The sequence below is a fragment of the Lotus japonicus genome, chromosome 3, assembly GCF_012489685.1.
Source record: "Lotus japonicus ecotype B-129 chromosome 3, LjGifu_v1.2".
NCBI classification, from domain to species: domain Eukaryota; kingdom Viridiplantae; phylum Streptophyta; class Magnoliopsida; order Fabales; family Fabaceae; genus Lotus; species Lotus japonicus.
Window position 1 is genome coordinate 6,090,681 of NC_080043.1, and position 17,405 is coordinate 6,108,085.

Consider the following 17,405-nt stretch of genomic DNA (forward strand, 5'->3'; position numbering starts at 1 on the left):
ATTAAACCCTAATTAAGTCCTAATTAATTATTCTCAATCATAATTAAGAAACCTAGAGAATCGACCAGAACCCACCACCATCAACATCTCTCCAGGCCACCGCCAACCCACCGCCGCCACCCCAGAACCCACCACCACCCAGGACCCAACTACCAACGATGGAGAGGACAGATCGAGAAAGATGGAAGAAGATGGGTCGACGCCTAGATCCAAAATGCAACACAGAGAAAGCATGGCGAACACAGCGTCATCACCACCGTCTCTGCAACCACAGGCCCTTCCACCTCTTCACCACCTCTTCACCACCGGATCCGAAACACCACCCTCTGATTCCGCCAATGAACCATCTGAACCCGCCGCCGATGACGACTTCGACTGCCGCATCAACCAAATCCGCCTCGGTTACCGGAGCGGGACGGAGAAGAAGGCGAAGATACGAAAGGGTTGGAATTCCAAGAAGAGGACGACAGCGGTCAGTGTGTACATCATCAGCAGCGGCCAGTCTCCTCCTTAGCCTCCCTAAACGCCGTTTCTACATCATCAGCATCAGCTTCTTCCCTCTTGCCACCAGGCATGACAACCTCACTTGCAATTCAACAACCACAAGCCAATCTCCTCCTTATCCTCCCTCAAAGCAGAGCTTCTAATCTCTCTGAAACCTTGTTTGAACCCATCGATTGTACAAAATTTTCTCTTGGTTGGGGTGGTGGCTGGGTTGAAGCTGCGGGTTGGTGGAGGGTGGTGACGGGTTGAGTTTCCTGGTGGGGTGGGGGTTGGGTTTTTTTTGTTAATGATTAGTGTTTTTTTTTAATTGGGACTAAATATATTAGATTAGTGTTTAGTTTAGGTTTTGTATTAACATTTATTAAGTTTTTATTTTTAATTTATGATTTGGAATAAAAAATTTAAGATTTCAAATTTTTCAATTAAAAAAATTAAAAATGCCACGTGGAAAAGCTGAGTAGGCTAAAGTTCGAGCCACATTATCTGCTGGACCACTTTGTCCTTAATTGGATTAAAAAAAAAATTTAGGGACCCAATTTGATGCGAAATTTTTTCAAGCCATGGAATTGATTCCCTTTACAATTTCAGGGGCCTTCTGATGTATTAAGCCAATATCTAATTATTAATTTTTTTCAAATATAGAATATTATAATTGAGTGGTTGAATTTTTTTTTGATAAGCAATCACTTTATTAAAGCACAAGTAGTGCTAAAAAGGTACAGATACAAAAAGAACGGCAAAAAAAGAAAAGAAAAGAAAATTCAATGAGCAGGCTCATGAAAGTTCAAGTAAGGAGAGTGAAGAGAACCCATTTAATGACCAATTTGTTCCAAACATGCTCTAGGCTCCAGGGACCATTCAAAGAACGAGCTGTGAAAATCCTTTTCCAAGGAAGAAAGCCATTTCCAAGACTTCCATTTGATAGTATCCAAGGCATTGTTCCAATCCAGCACCTCATTTTTGAAAATCTTCAAATTTCTCCACTGCCAGAGGGGCCAAACAGCAGCACTCCAAACCGTCCACCAAGCAAATTTCTGTTTCTGATTCCAACATCTAAAAGGGTGCTGAAGAAAGTGAGCTCTGATTTCATTGGGTAGAACGGTACACTCACCCAGCCATTTGTATAACTGACACCAAATGTTGTAAGCAAAACGACAAGAGAGTAGGAGATGCTCAATGGATTCAGGTTCAGCCAAACAGAATGGGCACATAACCTCATTTTCATAGCATAGCACCTTCCTGGAGAATAAGTTCTTTCTAGTCGGAATTTGATCCCACAAAACACGCCAGACAAAAGCCTTGATATTTGAAGGTACCACCATCTTCCAGATTGAAACAAAAGCCATATCTGAAACGATAAAACCATTACCTGTGATGATAGAGTAAGCCGACTTGACAGTAAATCCTGCAACTATATCTGGTTTCCAAATCCATCGATCCGGGACACCTCTCCTTATCTGAATTGCACTCGCATCGGTCAAGAGAGTTCCCACCCAAACCCGCTCTCTGTCATTAAGATCCCTTCGCCATGAAAGATTCCAAACCCAATTATCCTGCTGCCATACCCCCATATCCATGATCCGCGCATTCTGCTGGGTAGATAAGCGAAAAAGACGGGGAAATTTAGAGGCTAGAGTCACAGAGCCCGTCCAGCTATCGTGCCCAAAACTCGTTCCATTCCCTTCACCTACTAAACGAGGGATCGCATCGGTTAACCAATCGCCGTTTGGAGCATCAAAACACAGCGATTGAACATCTCTCGTTTCATTAATTGAGTGGTTGAATGTGTTTCATTCGTTTGTAGAAAGTCCCGGGTTTGAATTTTGTGGATAAAAAGTTTTCATTGCATAAATGTTAATAGAATTGCCTTTCATGAATGATTTCTACATTGGAGTTTATGATAATACAACACTTATAAAATTTATATTATATAAAAATGTAATAAAAGTAATTGTACGGAATATACTATCAACATTTAGTATAATATTTCAACACTTAGGAGTGGACACAGAATCTCTCAACATGAGAGTTTCTCACCCAAGTTTGCAAGCTAGTACGCAGAAGCATTGCTAGTTCGAGGAACCCAAGGCATGAATTGTTTTTAATTTTTTTTTATATAGAAACTAGGGATGCCAATATGTTTCGTGGGTCGAGTTAGCCAATTTTGTTATTTGGGTTCAAAGTCTTAAGACAAACTCATATTTTTGCAAGTGACCAAATTTGAAAATGTAGTGAAATTAATTAAAGGTCGTACCATGATCAGTTTTAAAAAATCTTTCACTTTTTATAATTGACACATGTGGACATGAGAATCATCACACTATTATACTTGTTCTTTATCTCTAAAGGTTATCAACTCAACAAGAAAGTCTCATGATAAGTGCCAAATTCACCACGTTTCCCATTATATTTTAGGCACTTATCTATTGTAATTATGAGAAATTTCTTATAAGTTAACTCTCTTTTAAGTAGATTATGTATAAAATGATTCCAATCTCAATTTGAGTTGTAGGTTGAAGAGCTTTAGAGAAATTGCATGATTTGGATGAAAGGAATCTTGTAAATGAAGAAATCCACCTGGCCCTTGAAGAATCCCACTCAAGAAATTTGAAATATCAAGAAATCAAGCTTGCAGCTCAAATCATGCTTAGCATGTGTCCTAGGGCGCTAAGCATCAAGTTGGTTGAAGGATTCTTCCTTTTGAAGAAGCAGGGCGCTAAGCGCCCAAAATGCAGTGCTAAGCATCCTCTGGCGGTAGAGACTCCTTCAGCATGAAGAAACATGGTGCTAAGCACCTAAAATAGGGTTCTAAGCACCCTGTCCAGATCTGAAAACTCTATAAAGCTCAGTTTTAGTCACAGAACAGGGGGATCACGAAAAATAGAGAAAAAACAAGGCAGAACGTAGAAGAGGGGAGAAAAGTCAAGGAAAGAAAGAGGGATAGATAGATTGAAAGATTTTTTACCTTCCGTCGAGCTGGGAACACGTCGACAACGGCACCGATCATCCATTTCTTCTCTTCTACTCTTGTAAGCTTAAAAGCTTCCATGAAAATGGATAGCTAAACCCTTTTTGTGTTGGGATTGGATGTAATCTTTTGATTTCTATGTATTCATCTTGATTCTCATATGTGAATTCGTGTTTCATGTGATGATTTCAGTGAGTTATCTTGCTCTTAATGCTAGTTTTATATTGATCAACTAGAGCTTGATCTTTGATTTGATTGCTTAGTGGAAACTTTGTTCTGGAATCTGAAACACGTAAAGTCATCTCTTGAATCTAGGTTCTAGGAATCGAGTTATTTCAAGGGTCAAAGAACACCTAAGTTTAATGCTACTTACTTTCTAATTCATTCAAGGAATTGATGGCTAGAAAGTAATTTGAAAATCTTTGTGATGAGGTAAGTATGATGAAGTAAAGAAATGGTGTGATGAAATCAATCATAAATCAGGGTGTCTACGTGAAATCATAGAATACGACAAAGTTAATTGATGAACCTCGATCCCAACCGTTTTCTCAACTTGTTTACAATCCTTTTAATTATGGTTTGCTTTTCCTTTTCTTGTGCTATTGATTGGTAATCAATACAACCCTCAATCAACTTTTAATCCATTGTTCAAGTAATTCAACTAGAGAACGACGTTGTATTTTCAATTCCCTGAGGACGATAAAAACCTTTTACTATACTACAATTGAATCTTGAGGGATTCGAAAGTGGTTCGGTAAAAATCTTTCAACATCTCACTAATGATAATCAACAAATTATTGTGAAATAACTTTTTGAAGCTCATTTTTCTTATAGTAAAATTTCGAATACAAAATGCACATCTACAATGAACTATGCAACCTAGATATAAGATAATAAGCATAATTAAAAGATTCACACAAAATTATACACAATGAAAATCATTCTTTAAGACAATTTAACATCCACTAAACCAAATTGTACATGTGATACAAGCAAGCACAATATGTTGTACATCACAAGTGTAGCCCGCACCAAGTGGAAACCAATTGAATCATTTTATCTCTTTTGTATAATTTATTTTGGCATTACATTAACGTTGACATACAAAAAAAGAAAATCTCTTAAGCAAAATATGAATTGTTTTTTTGTTTAATTGTTCATTGTTGTAGCTTTTCTGCTAAGTAGATATACATTTGCCCCATAACTCCTGTGCGAAAGCCGCTTTCGTATCTCGATTCTACAGTTAAAGTTTCACCATCCGTGATCTTGATTGAACCGTGTTCTGGGTAAGTAACAGACATTCCAACATTGAAACCTTTCTCATTTCCTGGTTCCATTCCCGTTCCATATTTTGGTGTTGAAGTGCATAATGTTCTTCCATCCTAACATTAATTAAAAACACAATATTTAGAGGCGATAATGCATTATAATATTAGATTTTATACAATGTTATTCGATATAAAAAAGAAAAAAATTTCATTTGAGAAACATATCAAGTAAACGAAATATTAAACACAAATTAATTTTACCAACTAATCATAAAAGCGATAAGAAAATGATAACAAATTACAAACATCACCTGTCCATATAGAGTTGCGTTAACAACACCTGCATGCATATGAGCGGTGCAATAGACGAGATAACCTCCTCTTTCCATCGGTATGTCAGCTTTCATGACATGATACTTACTACCATCATTTGTTGCTGGAATACTATAATCAACCTGTAAAAAAATTGAGAGATCTTTTTAACCACTAGTTCCCAATAAAATAATAATACTGTGATGTGTTACAAGTTTATTCAAATTTAAAAGTCTATATAACGCAATATGCTAAAGAACCTACTAACCTGGCAATCATGGATTGTTTGTGAGCCATTTCTTGTCACTCGATCGGTTGAATCAAGTATATAAAACTTAACGGGAACTTGGAATTCATTCCAATCAGCCCATGTTATATTGTATCTTAGGGCAAGCTTTCTAGTTGGGGCTTGAAAATCTTTTTTCAATTTGCATTGAAATCCATTTTGGCAACAAAATAATCCTCCTTTATAAGCAGGGGTCAGTAGTTTCCCATGAAAATCCCTTGTCTTTTTATAAAAATCTTTTGGGATGTGGAAAGCGTCACATGTGCATTCAGTGCAAGATTCTTTATTTATTGCACCACGTGTATCAATGACCATGATGTTAACGAGCCATTTGTCTTCATATCCAGATGGAGTAGATGCAGGGTTACCTGATTCCACTGCAAATGGGTCTAAAAGTTTTGACGGCGTTCCTCGTGACTCAGCTCCCTTACCCCAAAAATATGAAAGTCTATTCTCGTTGCATGTTCCTGCGTTTCTTACAGGAATAGCACCCTCAAAATGATCCTTCAAAGGGTAGAGTGGATTATTCTTTTTTCCAAAGTATTTTAAAACGAAAAAATGATGGAGGTATGTTTCATGCAAAGGTACAGCATTCCCTTCTTCATCAACTAGTTCAGCATCAAAACTCTTGACTCCAATATGTCCCCTTGGGAACTCAATATGTGCAAGACTTATATCTTTGATCATTCCAGGCCCGACTTCAAACTTTTCAGATAAGAAAGTAGCTGACTTGATAGGACTCTCGGACCCTGAGCGTGCTGAGTATGCCGTGCTTGATAGTAAAACTAGGATTGGTAATAAAAATGCCATTGATTTAGATATAAAAACCTGTACAAATAGCATTACAATGACATCGTTAGAAACTACGACTTTTAGCACTATTCTTTTAAGCTCACGTGTAAAATACAGGAACATTAAATAAGCATGATATAGATAAAATTTTGGAACTCATACGATAAATATTGCTTACCACGCAAGAAGAAGATGAAAGAATGCACATGGTGAATATTTTATCTTTCTTGCTAGTTTAAGAACTTTTTTGAATTTCTATAAATGTTGTAGAAAGTTTGGGCATGTATGAATGTCTTTTTGGCTTCTTTTATAGTAGAAGGCCCAACAATGACACATCTGGCACAACTGAATGCCAATTAAGCACAATGTTTCAATTCCTATTTTTACCTGTACGGTTTAATTACCATAAGATGATAAATTTACAGATCGTTATGGGGTTTTATTAAAATTAGGTCAATAAGAAATGTTTAAGATAAGATAATGTAAGAAAATTACATCGTGGTACACCTAGATCTATTTAATGGTGTATAAAATTTATGTTAATTATGTGAGTTTAAAGAAAAACCGATCGATAGAAAAAAAAAATTCTTTTATCTTTTAATTTTTTACATGTTTTTATTTTTACATTTTGTTATTTCTAGATATTACTTGAGGGTGTGACTAACCTAAAGTACGCCTTTTAACTTTAGAAGGTAAATAAATAATTCTAAGTCATTAATTAAGTTAATTTTCCAAATAAAATTATGCATAACTAAGTAATTTCAAAAAGTGATAGTGATTTTATACTTTTAATTATAATCTACTAAGCTAAATACTGAAAAAATTTATGTTTTTCTTAATGTTCATATCATGCAATTTTTGGGGGAAGTATTCAAGTACAACCTCTTACTGGAGATGTTGTTCTGAAGGTGTGTATTGTGATTGCAAAACTTAGAATTTCTTTCTACATGTTAACTGAGGAAGTATAGATGATAATTCTTGTGCTTGGTTAAGTTTGCCGGGGCACCCAACCTGGTCAAAAAGTGATTTTGAAAAATAAAGGTAAGCAAGCTGATATGGGGGAATTCTAGAGTTCCAATTACTTCATTGAAAGCATTGTGGGAAAATAAAAACATTCGGAATACATTAACATGTTGTTGCTTGTATTTTCAATACCTGTAAATTGATTTCTTTCACTATTCACTCCTTGTTTGTTCTTTCAATAGGGATTACGATGAAAATTTCATGCACATTTGAGACGTGTCTCATGATATTGAACGAACACAATGTGGAGCCAGTGTCAATACTCAAAACGAACACAATGTGGAGCCAGTGCCAATACTCAAAAACAAAAAAATAAAGTTAAAAATCTAGATGTATTTGTGCCAATGTTTCTGGAAAACTCATACTTCGTGTACATGTTTAATTGTCCATGTTTCTTGGTTGAGTGTGTATTTTAACATATTTTGAGTTGATTATTGCTTTCTTATAAGTATCTACCCTCTTTCATTTTCTTTCTTATATTTTTGTTTGTCCATACGTACTGGTCTTTAATTTAGATGACACTTTCATGCTTGACATGAAACTTTTCATTAGAATGGTTATTAATTTAATTATCTTATCTAACTTAAAAATTAAAATTTCTTATAAGTATCTACCCTCTTTCATTTGCTTTCTTATATTTTGGTTTATCCATACCGGTCTTTAATTTAGATGACAATTTCCTGCTTGACATGAAACTTTTCATTAGAATAATTATTAATTTAATTATCTTATCTAATTTAAAAATTATAATTATAATGGAATTAATTAATTCACTACAAAAAAAAGGCATTTTGCGGCTCTTCTGGAAGCATTTTGCGGCGGTTTAAACCGCCGTAAAATGTATAATGAGGCGTTTACACGAGCGCCGCAGTTACGAGCGTCGGGGGCCGTTCTGCGGCGCTTATTTCCAAGCGTTGGAATAACTGCCGCAGAGTATAGCGGCGGTTAAAAGCGCCGCAGAGTCTGTAATTCATTCCGCCTCTATTTTTCCGCGGTTAAAAACCGCCGCAAAGTTCTACAGTGATTTTTAAAATATTTTCTCTCTAATTACATTGAATTGCAGAAAATAGTTTTTAATTTTTTTTTAAAAGTCAAATTATATATTCAATCAATAAATAAAATGAAGCTTATAATCTGTAGAAGCAATAGGTTTTGAAATACTTATCACTGTGATCAGTATTAAATCTATTCTAAACTTTCAGTTATGCCATCTGCAACAGCATGACCAAGCAGAAAAAGTTCATCAGTATGGAAAAGCTTTCAAAAACTTCATATATATATAAACTTAAAAGAATGCAAGTTCACAAGATACTCAAACAATAAAAATTTGCACAGCTAAGCTACACGCAAATTCTATGAATGCAGGTACACACTGCCAGTTCAGATTTTCATTTACATTATGAAAACCTAAGCTGGTAAAGGTATAAAGCTTTCCCTTACACACATGGAAAGAATGAAACAGATTAAACATAATGGCAATGAATCACTCTTGAAAATATTGTGTACAAGTGAAAATAAACAAGAGGAAGCTTTGAAGTAGGTGCACGACTTTACTGCAAACAGCTAAAGTAGGACGAGAAACTGAAGATATGATTGAAGAGATCAATGATAGAAAGCAATACACTAAGAAAAAAGACAACCTGCGTTATATCATTATAACTAGGCTCAGCCAGTGTATTGAATTGCATTAGATACTCAAAATTACTGATCTGCACAACAGCATCCAAAGATTAGGAATAGAGGTAGTCTGGTGCCAAGTGAAATAGATTAGGAATATAAGTTTCCTTTTAACAACTCATAGTCTTGAACATATTAGTACTTTACAGCATGTTTTGCATGCATTGAGTTCAATATATATTTCCAACTCCCAATTAGTCCTCATATGTAAAATGGGATAAAGCTATACTCTCAATACCAAAGCCACACAGAGTTCATACTAATAAACTGAATTTATCTGCCATAAGAGCTTATACATTGGTTTCACAGATCCAGACACACTTTATGCAAAATCTCATTCAATCCCAATGTCAATTTTTTGACAGGATAAAGCTAAAAAATCCTATTGAAATTTGGATGCATTGCATATCAAATGACAACTTGGAAATAGGAAAAATTGCCAATCAAAGGATCAAACAGTTTCAAGTCTCAAGCTATAAAATGAAAATCAGTAAGACACCACACCAGCTTTGTCAATTTTAGCAGCAAGAGATCCTCCAATTATTCAAAGAATCAACAACAGGGTTACATCACACAATAAAGTAAAACGAAATCCAAAATCAAAATCATCTTCAATTTGAACGGATGGAAGAAATCGAAGCAGAGAGGGCTCACCTTGTTTGGATCTGAAGCAGAGCGTGCACAGTGGAAGAAATCGAAGAAACCAAACCCAGGAAACCACTCGATTTTACCAAAACAAGATAAATTCGAGCCCTAATCCCTAACCAAAACAAACAGATCCAAATCACAAACCTGAAATCGTGAGAAATCGAAGAAACCAAACCATCAAATCGAAGTGGAAGAAATCTAAGAAACCAAACCCAGGACGAAGTGCTTACCTTCAAGCCATGGAGTTCGCCATCGCTGAGAAGGAGTCAAGGAATCGCGATCTGAGAGAGAGGCTGAGAGAGGTTCAACGTGAAGTGAGGTAGAGGAGAGTGAAAAAACGCGATCTGGAAACGCGATATGAGGTGAGGGGTTTAATTTTAGGTTTTCTAATTTAATCATTCTACGGCGCCTAGTTGAACCGCCCCTGAAATAACCGTCGCAAATGTCAATAAAACCGCCACTAATTGAAGAAACCCGCCGCAAATTGTACGAAAACTGCGGCGGCTTGCTTAACCGCCTGAAAAAACGCCTCAAGTTTACATTTTGCGGCGGTTTATGCATAACCGCCGCAGAATGTCCGTCGTTAAATGCCAGTTTTCTTGTAGTGATTTATGATATTAAGAGATTAATTTTGTTAGAAATAAGATAACATAGTTATTTGTTTGGTTTTTGAATTTTAAGTGGAGTTACGGGTATATATAGTATTTTCTATAATATATTTTCACTATAGAGTTTTGATAATTTTATATAAATCATTTCAAGAATTAAAAATGATGAAAAAAGTACTGAAATTATATTAATTTTTTTATTAATTTATACATGAAAATAGTTTCATGTAAAACGTTACACCCCATGAGACATTTTTACCCTATAAATTAAAAATAAATAATTGTAGACTATATACATGTCTTTTATGGACATTTATCCCATTTTCTTAATTTTTATCACTTTATTTCTATCAACGGTCCATAGTAACCTAGGTAACATGTGAATTTTTGGTATTTTAATAATTTAAAAATAAATAAGAGTACTATAAAAAATATGTATGCCTTATTTCTAACAGCAGTCAAATACAACCTCGGTACCACATGAATGTTTAAATTTTTAATAGTCCACTAAAAAATAAGATCTCTTCTAGAAATATGAGCCCCTTCACTAAAATTATATTAAAAGTTCTTTCTATTTTTAGTTTTAAGTTTTAACATAAAAAAGTTTAGGTTTTAAACCCCTCTCACCGATGAGAGCTTTTTCCCTTGAAACTTAAACATAAATAAATGTAGAATCATATAAAATAATTATCTGAGAAGGAGTTTTTTACCTCCATAATTTTTTGTTTGGTTACAATGAGGGGGAGACCCCAAGCAAAAACTAACTCAGCCCAGTACCAAGACTAGAACTAGTGCCAATATCTCTAGCAAGGAGAGAATGACATTCCCCAAAAGGACTATCAAAATTGTGAGTACCAAATTGAAGGTCTAAGCCAACCTTGGCTAGGTACTCCGCCAGAGAATTGGATGTCCTTGGCGTGTGCAGAAAAAGCAAGTTTCCATGAGCTTTTGAAGATGAAGAATGTATGTTGCTATCCGCTCGTATCTATGGGACCGTACATCCTGAGAACAGAGCAAGCTCACGACCTCCAACGAATCAGATTCCACTATCACCTGCGTGATGTCCAAGGCTACCACCAACTCAACTGACGTTGCTACTACTAGCAATTCGGTAAGGAAAACGTTCGTCGTTGCCATGAAGCCCTTAACCCAATTGCCTTCAACATCACAAAAAAACACCACCGCAACTAGAACCAAAGCTAGTGCTGACAGCCCCGTCGACATTCACCTTGATCTAGCCGGCATCTGGTTTCACCCAACTCTCTGCACATTGAAGTGTAGGAGAAGCATCGAAGGTCCCTTGTTGAGCTCCATGCGCGGCCAATAGAGACGAGCTTAACGTGGAAGCCAGGGCATGTTGTTCCAATCGTAGTGACTTGAGAAGAACCCAGATGCGACAAGCACTAAAGGGGGTTTGGTTAAACACTCATTCATTACGCATCCGCCAAATTGCTGAGAGAGATGAAGCGAAGAACCTTTACCCCATAAATTAAATATAGCTACGAATTCATAATTCAGGATAGCATTCTAGTGGATGATGTTTTAATGTTTTATAATCTCAGCACTACATATTTTATTTTTATATTGTAGATCATGAGAAAAAATAAAAGGAGAAATCAGATGATTCTTGTAAATATGCATTAAACTAGGCTTGAGACTTATATAATTTGTTTTAAAATCAATACATTAATGTAACTCATTGATTAAGAAAATGTTATGATTTGGAATGGAAGTAGTAACACCTTTTATACATACATCATCATCATCACGATCAGGTTTGTTTTATGTGTCGTGTTTCCACAACTCTCCCGCCATCAACAGCAAATGGAACTCCCAGTCATAGATCTCTCTCCCTACCTCGCCATTTCCGGCGAGCCAGACCCACCGATCTCCGCCCTTTGCGCCGACGTCAGCCGCAGCCTCAGGGAGACCGGAGCACTGCTCATCAAGGACCCGCGATGCACCGTCCAAGACAACGATCGCTTCATCGATATGATGGAGAGGTACTTCTCAGCTCCTCAGGACTTCAAGCTTCTCCATGAGAGACCCCAGTTGCATTACCAGGTACTTTTCAACATGGGTCTCTTTGCTTTCCCTTAAAGTTCACTCCTTTCATCCAATTTGATACTCATTTACCTTGATCAGCATCTGGGGTGTGGTGGAGTTGGCAAAGTTTGATTCTTTTTATTTCTGTTATGAGTTTTATTTCATTTCTGGAACAAAATTTGGTTAGTATTATACAGATAACAATTGATTTGTTGTTGAATGTTTTTTTCTATTTTTTTTATAGTCAAATGTTATGTTAGTTGTGAGTAATGTTAGTAAATTAGTCCATTCTCATCAGGGTTCGAACGCTGGACCCTTCACCATTCATCTCACCTAACGCTTATGGCCCTAGCTCTTACAGTCTTACCACTTGAGCTAACCTTCGGTGACTTTTTTTAATTTTATTTTTGGTTGTGTGGAATTGTTAATTTTGTTGGTGAAGTGCTTCAATTGGGTGTTGTTATAGGTTGGGGTGACCCCAGAAAGAGTAGAAGTTCCAAGAAGCTTGGTTGATGAAGAAATGCAAGAGAAACTGAAAGCAATGCCTAAAGAGCACCAGCCACATGCTCCTGTTGGGGCTGATCTCAAATGGAGATACTTTTGGAGAATTGGTCCTAGGCCATCAAACACCCGTTTTCAGGTCGGGTCACGTGTTTTCCTTGAATACGCGTGTGTTTGTAAGTGGTATTGGTTTCTTCTTAATGTGTTGTTTAAATCAGTTGTGTTTGTGTAGGAACTCAATGCAGAGCCGGTAATACCTGAAGGTTTTCCTGAATGGAAAGAAACAATGGATTCCTGGGGATACAAAATGGTAGCAGCGATTGAAGTGAGTCACATAATTGTTTCTGTGTGCTATTTTTTATGTGCATGATCTAAGTGTGTATATATATGATTTAGGTGGTTGCTGAAATGGCAGCTATTGGTTTTGGTCTGCCAAAGGATGCATTCACTTCTCTTATGAAGCTGGTGAGCACATCAATGCTTCCTGATAATCAATTATTCATAGATAAGGCAAAAAAAAGTGTAGCTGAAACTTGTACTTGATTGATTAAATAACTCTTGTCTTATGATACACGAATCATGAACACTTGAAGTAGAATTTACATGCTACTGCAAACACCATTCACAATCTCATCTCATTGTTTTACTGGCATCCATTCCCTTTTTCCCAGCACGATATAAGCATCGGCAACAGCTACCCATTTTCAATAAGCAAAAGATCCCCAATCTGTGTGGCAGTGATTTACTGTAACAGAGTTGCAACCATACTTTGATATACTATACTGTCTTCAGTTCTAATAGTTTCTTCAACTGTTTATGGCATCTCCAAAAGGAGCAGAATGGTTTACTTGTGGGAATAGAAATACTGCATAATTCTCTTTTATTAAAGAAAGCATAAGTTCTTAAGTAAATTTGCCTCCCTCTTGGCTGATCCAAAATTAAGAGTATTTTTTTTGCTTGTTTAAATGTAACCTCTCCAAACACCACAACATTGGGAACCTCATGCTTCGGACTGCCAATTTAGTTGCTTCAGTTTGAAGTTTAATTTGTCTATGTTGTAGCCATCAAATGGGCTATACATAATACAGCTATTCCTCATCCTTTACTAATACATTTATACATTTATATTTATGCATGTGCAGAAGTAAAATCTCACTTTAATGAGCTCCTTTTTACCGATTTTCATAAGATACTATTAACATTGCCTACATGTCACCGGTGAATTTGCAACTGTAAAATTGAATGATGGTTCTGTTTATGTAATTACCTGTGTTTTCTAGTGATTGTATAATGTACTGTCTCTTCTTCTCATGCACTAGGGCCCCCATCTCTTAGCTCCAACAGGGAGTGACCTTCAAAAATATGGTCAGGAGGGAACTGTTCTTGCAGGATATCACTATGATCTTAACTTCTTAACAATTCATGGTAGAAGTAGATTTCCTGGTTTAAACATCTGGTTAAGAAATGGACAAAAGGTTGCAGTTAAAGTTCCAATAGGGTGTCTTCTCATTCAGACAGGAAAGCAGGTAAATTGAAATAGCTTCAAATTACTGATATTTCATCAGAAGGAATTCAAAGTTTATAGTTCAGTTTTTGTAACTTTTTCCTTTTCCTCTAATTTCCTGTGTCTTTCTGATCAGAATAACCAGTTTCTTCTTTTGTGTCAATTTTGCTGTTGAACTGTTTAGCAATGTTGCCTGTCTCAAATAACTGGTATTTCAGTGTTTAATCAGCTTTAGATTCTATGTATTACAATCTTATATCTGCTATGGGCTCTGATTTCTTTCTCATTGCCTTTGAGACTTCGAGTCTACATAATTCGACTGCCCTTTATGCTAAACATGATTGTCTCTTTATCAATGTCCTTTTATGTGTTTTCATTTTGTTGTTTTGAAATGCAGATAGAGTGGTTAACCGGAGGGGACTGCATAGCTGGCATGCATGAAGTAGTTGTCACAAACAGGACAAACGATGCAATCAGGGTAGCACAAGAACAAAAACGTAGCTTATGGAGAGTCTCTTCAACGGTAAGTGAGAACAAATGATGGTTGTTTATTGTACTAGGAAAAAGAGCTAAATGAAATTGACTTGTGTCAGCTGTTACATAAGTTTTGATTCATTCAAACCCATTTTCTCCTTCATCTCATTTCCACCTATATTCTCTTTCTATTTCTCTCTTCTTTTTCTGTCACACCACCCATCATTTCTCTCGTTTCTATTCCAATCTCTCGATCTTGGGTGTGAACAAATTATTTTCCTTCATTTTATTGACTGGTAACATTTGTCTGTTACATGTAGTTGTTTGCACACATAGCATCAGATGCAGTTCTGAAGCCCTTGGGACATTTCACAGAATCTCCACTTGCAAGCACATATCCACCTCTATGTGCAGGAGAATATGTTGAACAAGAGCTTGCTGTGATCAATCTCAAAGAAAAGAAATGAGAATTTCCATGGTTGACTTCTGCAATAAAAAAGTTTATAAAATTATTCTTTCACTGGATCACACAGCTTTACAAGTTATTTGGATAAAACCATGGGGAGAAGAAACTGAAAATTTTGGTTTCATTTTTGTCCCTAGAAAAGGGAACAATTTGAGCTTCCATTTGGACACTTATTTATTTCATACGTATCAATCTCTAAATGTCATAGAACCCGGGATTCCATAGAGAAGAACTTAGTGTATTATTGAATGAAAGAAGACTGAGAATCAATTACAAGAGAGGAAGGACCAGAGCCAAGGCTCCTACTAGAGAGAAGAACTATCCTAACCATCTATAATCTAACCGAATTCCACCATACCTGAGCCATTTGCTGATTTGAAATTTTGAACCATAAAACCTTCATATGAAATGCAGGTTAGCATATTGTACTGATCAGATGTGAGGTGATGAGATTCTCTTGAGTCTTGGTTCCCATTGGAATCATAACTTTGCACTGTTTATTCCAAAAGGCCCTAAGTAGAATTGGAATTTAAAACCGGATATAAAATTCTAAAAGACCTGATTTGGTTCAATACCATTCTTATTAAAGGAATTCATCGCCTTCTCAAATGAGATTTGTAATTCTTGATTAAACCTATGAATGCCACATAGTGGCTTGGAGCTTGAGTAACTTCCATCACCTCATTTGTATTATAGTTATATTTAGCTCATCATAGTTATGAAATTTAGTCTATTATGAATATTGTAATGTATTCTAAATTGTGCATTTTTTATGAAAAGAAAGTTGACAATCTGCTGAACATACTATCCTCTACTACATTCAAACTCGTCGAAACCTTCGGCGTTGTGTCTTTGACATTGGCTCATCATCCTAGTATTGAGGATAAATGAGATGATCCCAAACATATGCTCTTGCCCCCAACTACTTTTGAACCTTTTTCATAACAACATCACAACTTTAGCTTCTTCTGCACACTAGTCGAGTTGGAGATCTTCTTATCGGCTCATCAAGGCATCTTCTAGATCGATTTCGGGATCTGTTCCAACACGCGGTCGATGTTGATGATTGAGTAAACAATCTCTTTTTTTGTCAATAATGTTTGGAATTTTTTTTTGACAACAAAAAGAGACTTTATTAATGCAAGAAAGTAGGCACTGGGAACATGCTCTCCCAGATAAGCTGCAGCAAGGAAAAACAAAGGGAAAGAAATAAACTAAGATACATTACAAATTAAAGATAAAGATAAAGCATAAGTTAATGGATACAAAGCCTCCCGTGGCTGTAAAAAAAAATGTTTGGAATTAAAACTCGAAGGATTGTCAAACAGCACTTACAACATGTGAGACTACATCTCAGGGAGTGCTATTAGCAATGTACAAAAATATAAGACAATGAAGATCAAACATGCACACTCTGCTGAATCAATCAGCATAAAACATGAAGTAAAAACCCTTGAGGTCATACAAAAGCTCCCAAACACCCCCAAATTAACATAAAGCTAAATATATGAATGGTTCAATAACAGGAATTTCTTAAGAAGGCAAATAAGAAAAGTCCATATTCGACTCTTACCCAAGTGTTAAGAGTGTCGAGAAAGAAATGCTAAATTCATCCATTTTGATGGCCATAAAATCTGAGAATACTTAGATGATGAAGGGAAATTGGTTGTAATGAACATTTTCCATGAAGCTCCAATAAATATGATAATAAGTTGAAAGACAAGCCTCTGCATGTTCATGTTTTTCCCATCACTATCACATTTTAAAATTACTAAGTTATACATAATTTTATCCGAACAATTAAACTAATTATTGACTTATAAATATTTATTTAACTTAAAAATTTAAAAGGCGTACTTAAGATTAGTCACACCCTCAAGTAACATCTAGAAATATTTCTCCTTTAATTAAAATACTAAAAGTAAAAATTAAAACTTGTAAAAAATTAAAAAATAAAAGAACATTTTTTTCTATTGATGGGTTTTCCTTAAATACACTCACATAACTAACATAAATTTTTCACATCTTTAAACGTAATTTCCTTACATTCTATTTTCTTGAACATTTCTTATCAACCTAATTTTGACAAAACCTCATAACGACCTGTAAATTTATCATCTTATGGCCGGTAACTAAACCGTACAGGTAAAAATATGAATTGAAACCTGGTGCTTAATTGGCATTAAGTTGCGCCAGGTGTGTCATCGTTGAACCTCGTACTATAAAAGAAGCCAAAAAAGACATTCATACATCATGCCCATACTTTCTATAACATTTATAGAAATTCATAATAGTTCATAGATTTGCAAGAAAGATAAAATATTTACC

At 35.8% G+C, this 17,405-nt stretch overlaps 2 protein-coding genes and 1 long non-coding RNA gene across 3 annotated transcripts; 1 reads left to right on the forward strand and 2 right to left on the reverse strand.

Moving 5' to 3' along the window:
• Positions 1-4,518: 4,518 nt before the first annotated feature.
• On the reverse strand, positions 4,519-6,338 carry LOC130743484 (uncharacterized). The gene is made up of 4 exons (XM_057595737.1): positions 6,309-6,338; positions 5,321-6,166; positions 5,052-5,156; positions 4,519-4,854 (listed from the first exon to the last, which is right to left on the reverse strand). Exons 1-4 carry the CDS (start codon positions 6,336-6,338, stop codon positions 4,630-4,632), a joined length of 1,206 nt encoding a protein of 401 aa, XP_057451720.1. The 3' UTR covers positions 4,519-4,629.
• A 2,038-nt stretch (positions 6,339-8,376) lies between these two features.
• LOC130748475 (uncharacterized) lies at positions 8,377-9,840 on the reverse strand. Its single transcript, XR_009022702.1, has 3 exons — positions 9,709-9,840; positions 9,485-9,590; positions 8,377-8,862 (listed from the first exon to the last, which is right to left on the reverse strand). It is a non-coding gene; the product is annotated as an uncharacterized LOC130748475 (long non-coding RNA).
• A 1,969-nt stretch (positions 9,841-11,809) lies between these two features.
• LOC130749059 (uncharacterized) lies at positions 11,810-15,246 on the forward strand. The gene is made up of 7 exons (XM_057602335.1): positions 11,810-12,150; positions 12,599-12,772; positions 12,866-12,958; positions 13,030-13,098; positions 13,953-14,159; positions 14,535-14,660; positions 14,932-15,246. The coding sequence occupies exons 1-7, from the start codon at positions 11,911-11,913 to the stop codon at positions 15,076-15,078; spliced, it is 1,056 nt and encodes a 351-aa protein (XP_057458318.1). The 5' UTR covers positions 11,810-11,910; the 3' UTR covers positions 15,079-15,246.
• Positions 15,247-17,405: the final 2,159 nt, after the last annotated feature.

Coding starts and splice junctions, on each gene's coding strand:
- LOC130743484 (XM_057595737.1), bottom strand. CDS start 6,338: ATGTGCATTCTTTCATCTTCTTCTTGCGTG. Junction 6,167..6,308: donor TTTCATCTTCTTCTTGCGTG/GTAAGCAATATT, acceptor CTATTTGTACAG/GTTTTTATATCTAAATCAAT. Junction 4,855..5,051: donor ACGCAACTCTATATGGACAG/GTGATGTTTGTA, acceptor AATTAATGTTAG/GATGGAAGAACATTATGCAC.
- LOC130749059 (XM_057602335.1), top strand. CDS start 11,911: ATGGAACTCCCAGTCATAGATCTCTCTCCCTACCTCGCCATTTCCGGC. Junction 12,959..13,029: donor AAATGGTAGCAGCGATTGAA/GTGAGTCACATA, acceptor TATATGATTTAG/GTGGTTGCTGAAATGGCAGC. Junction 13,099..13,952: donor TCACTTCTCTTATGAAGCTG/GTGAGCACATCA, acceptor CTCATGCACTAG/GGCCCCCATCTCTTAGCTCC.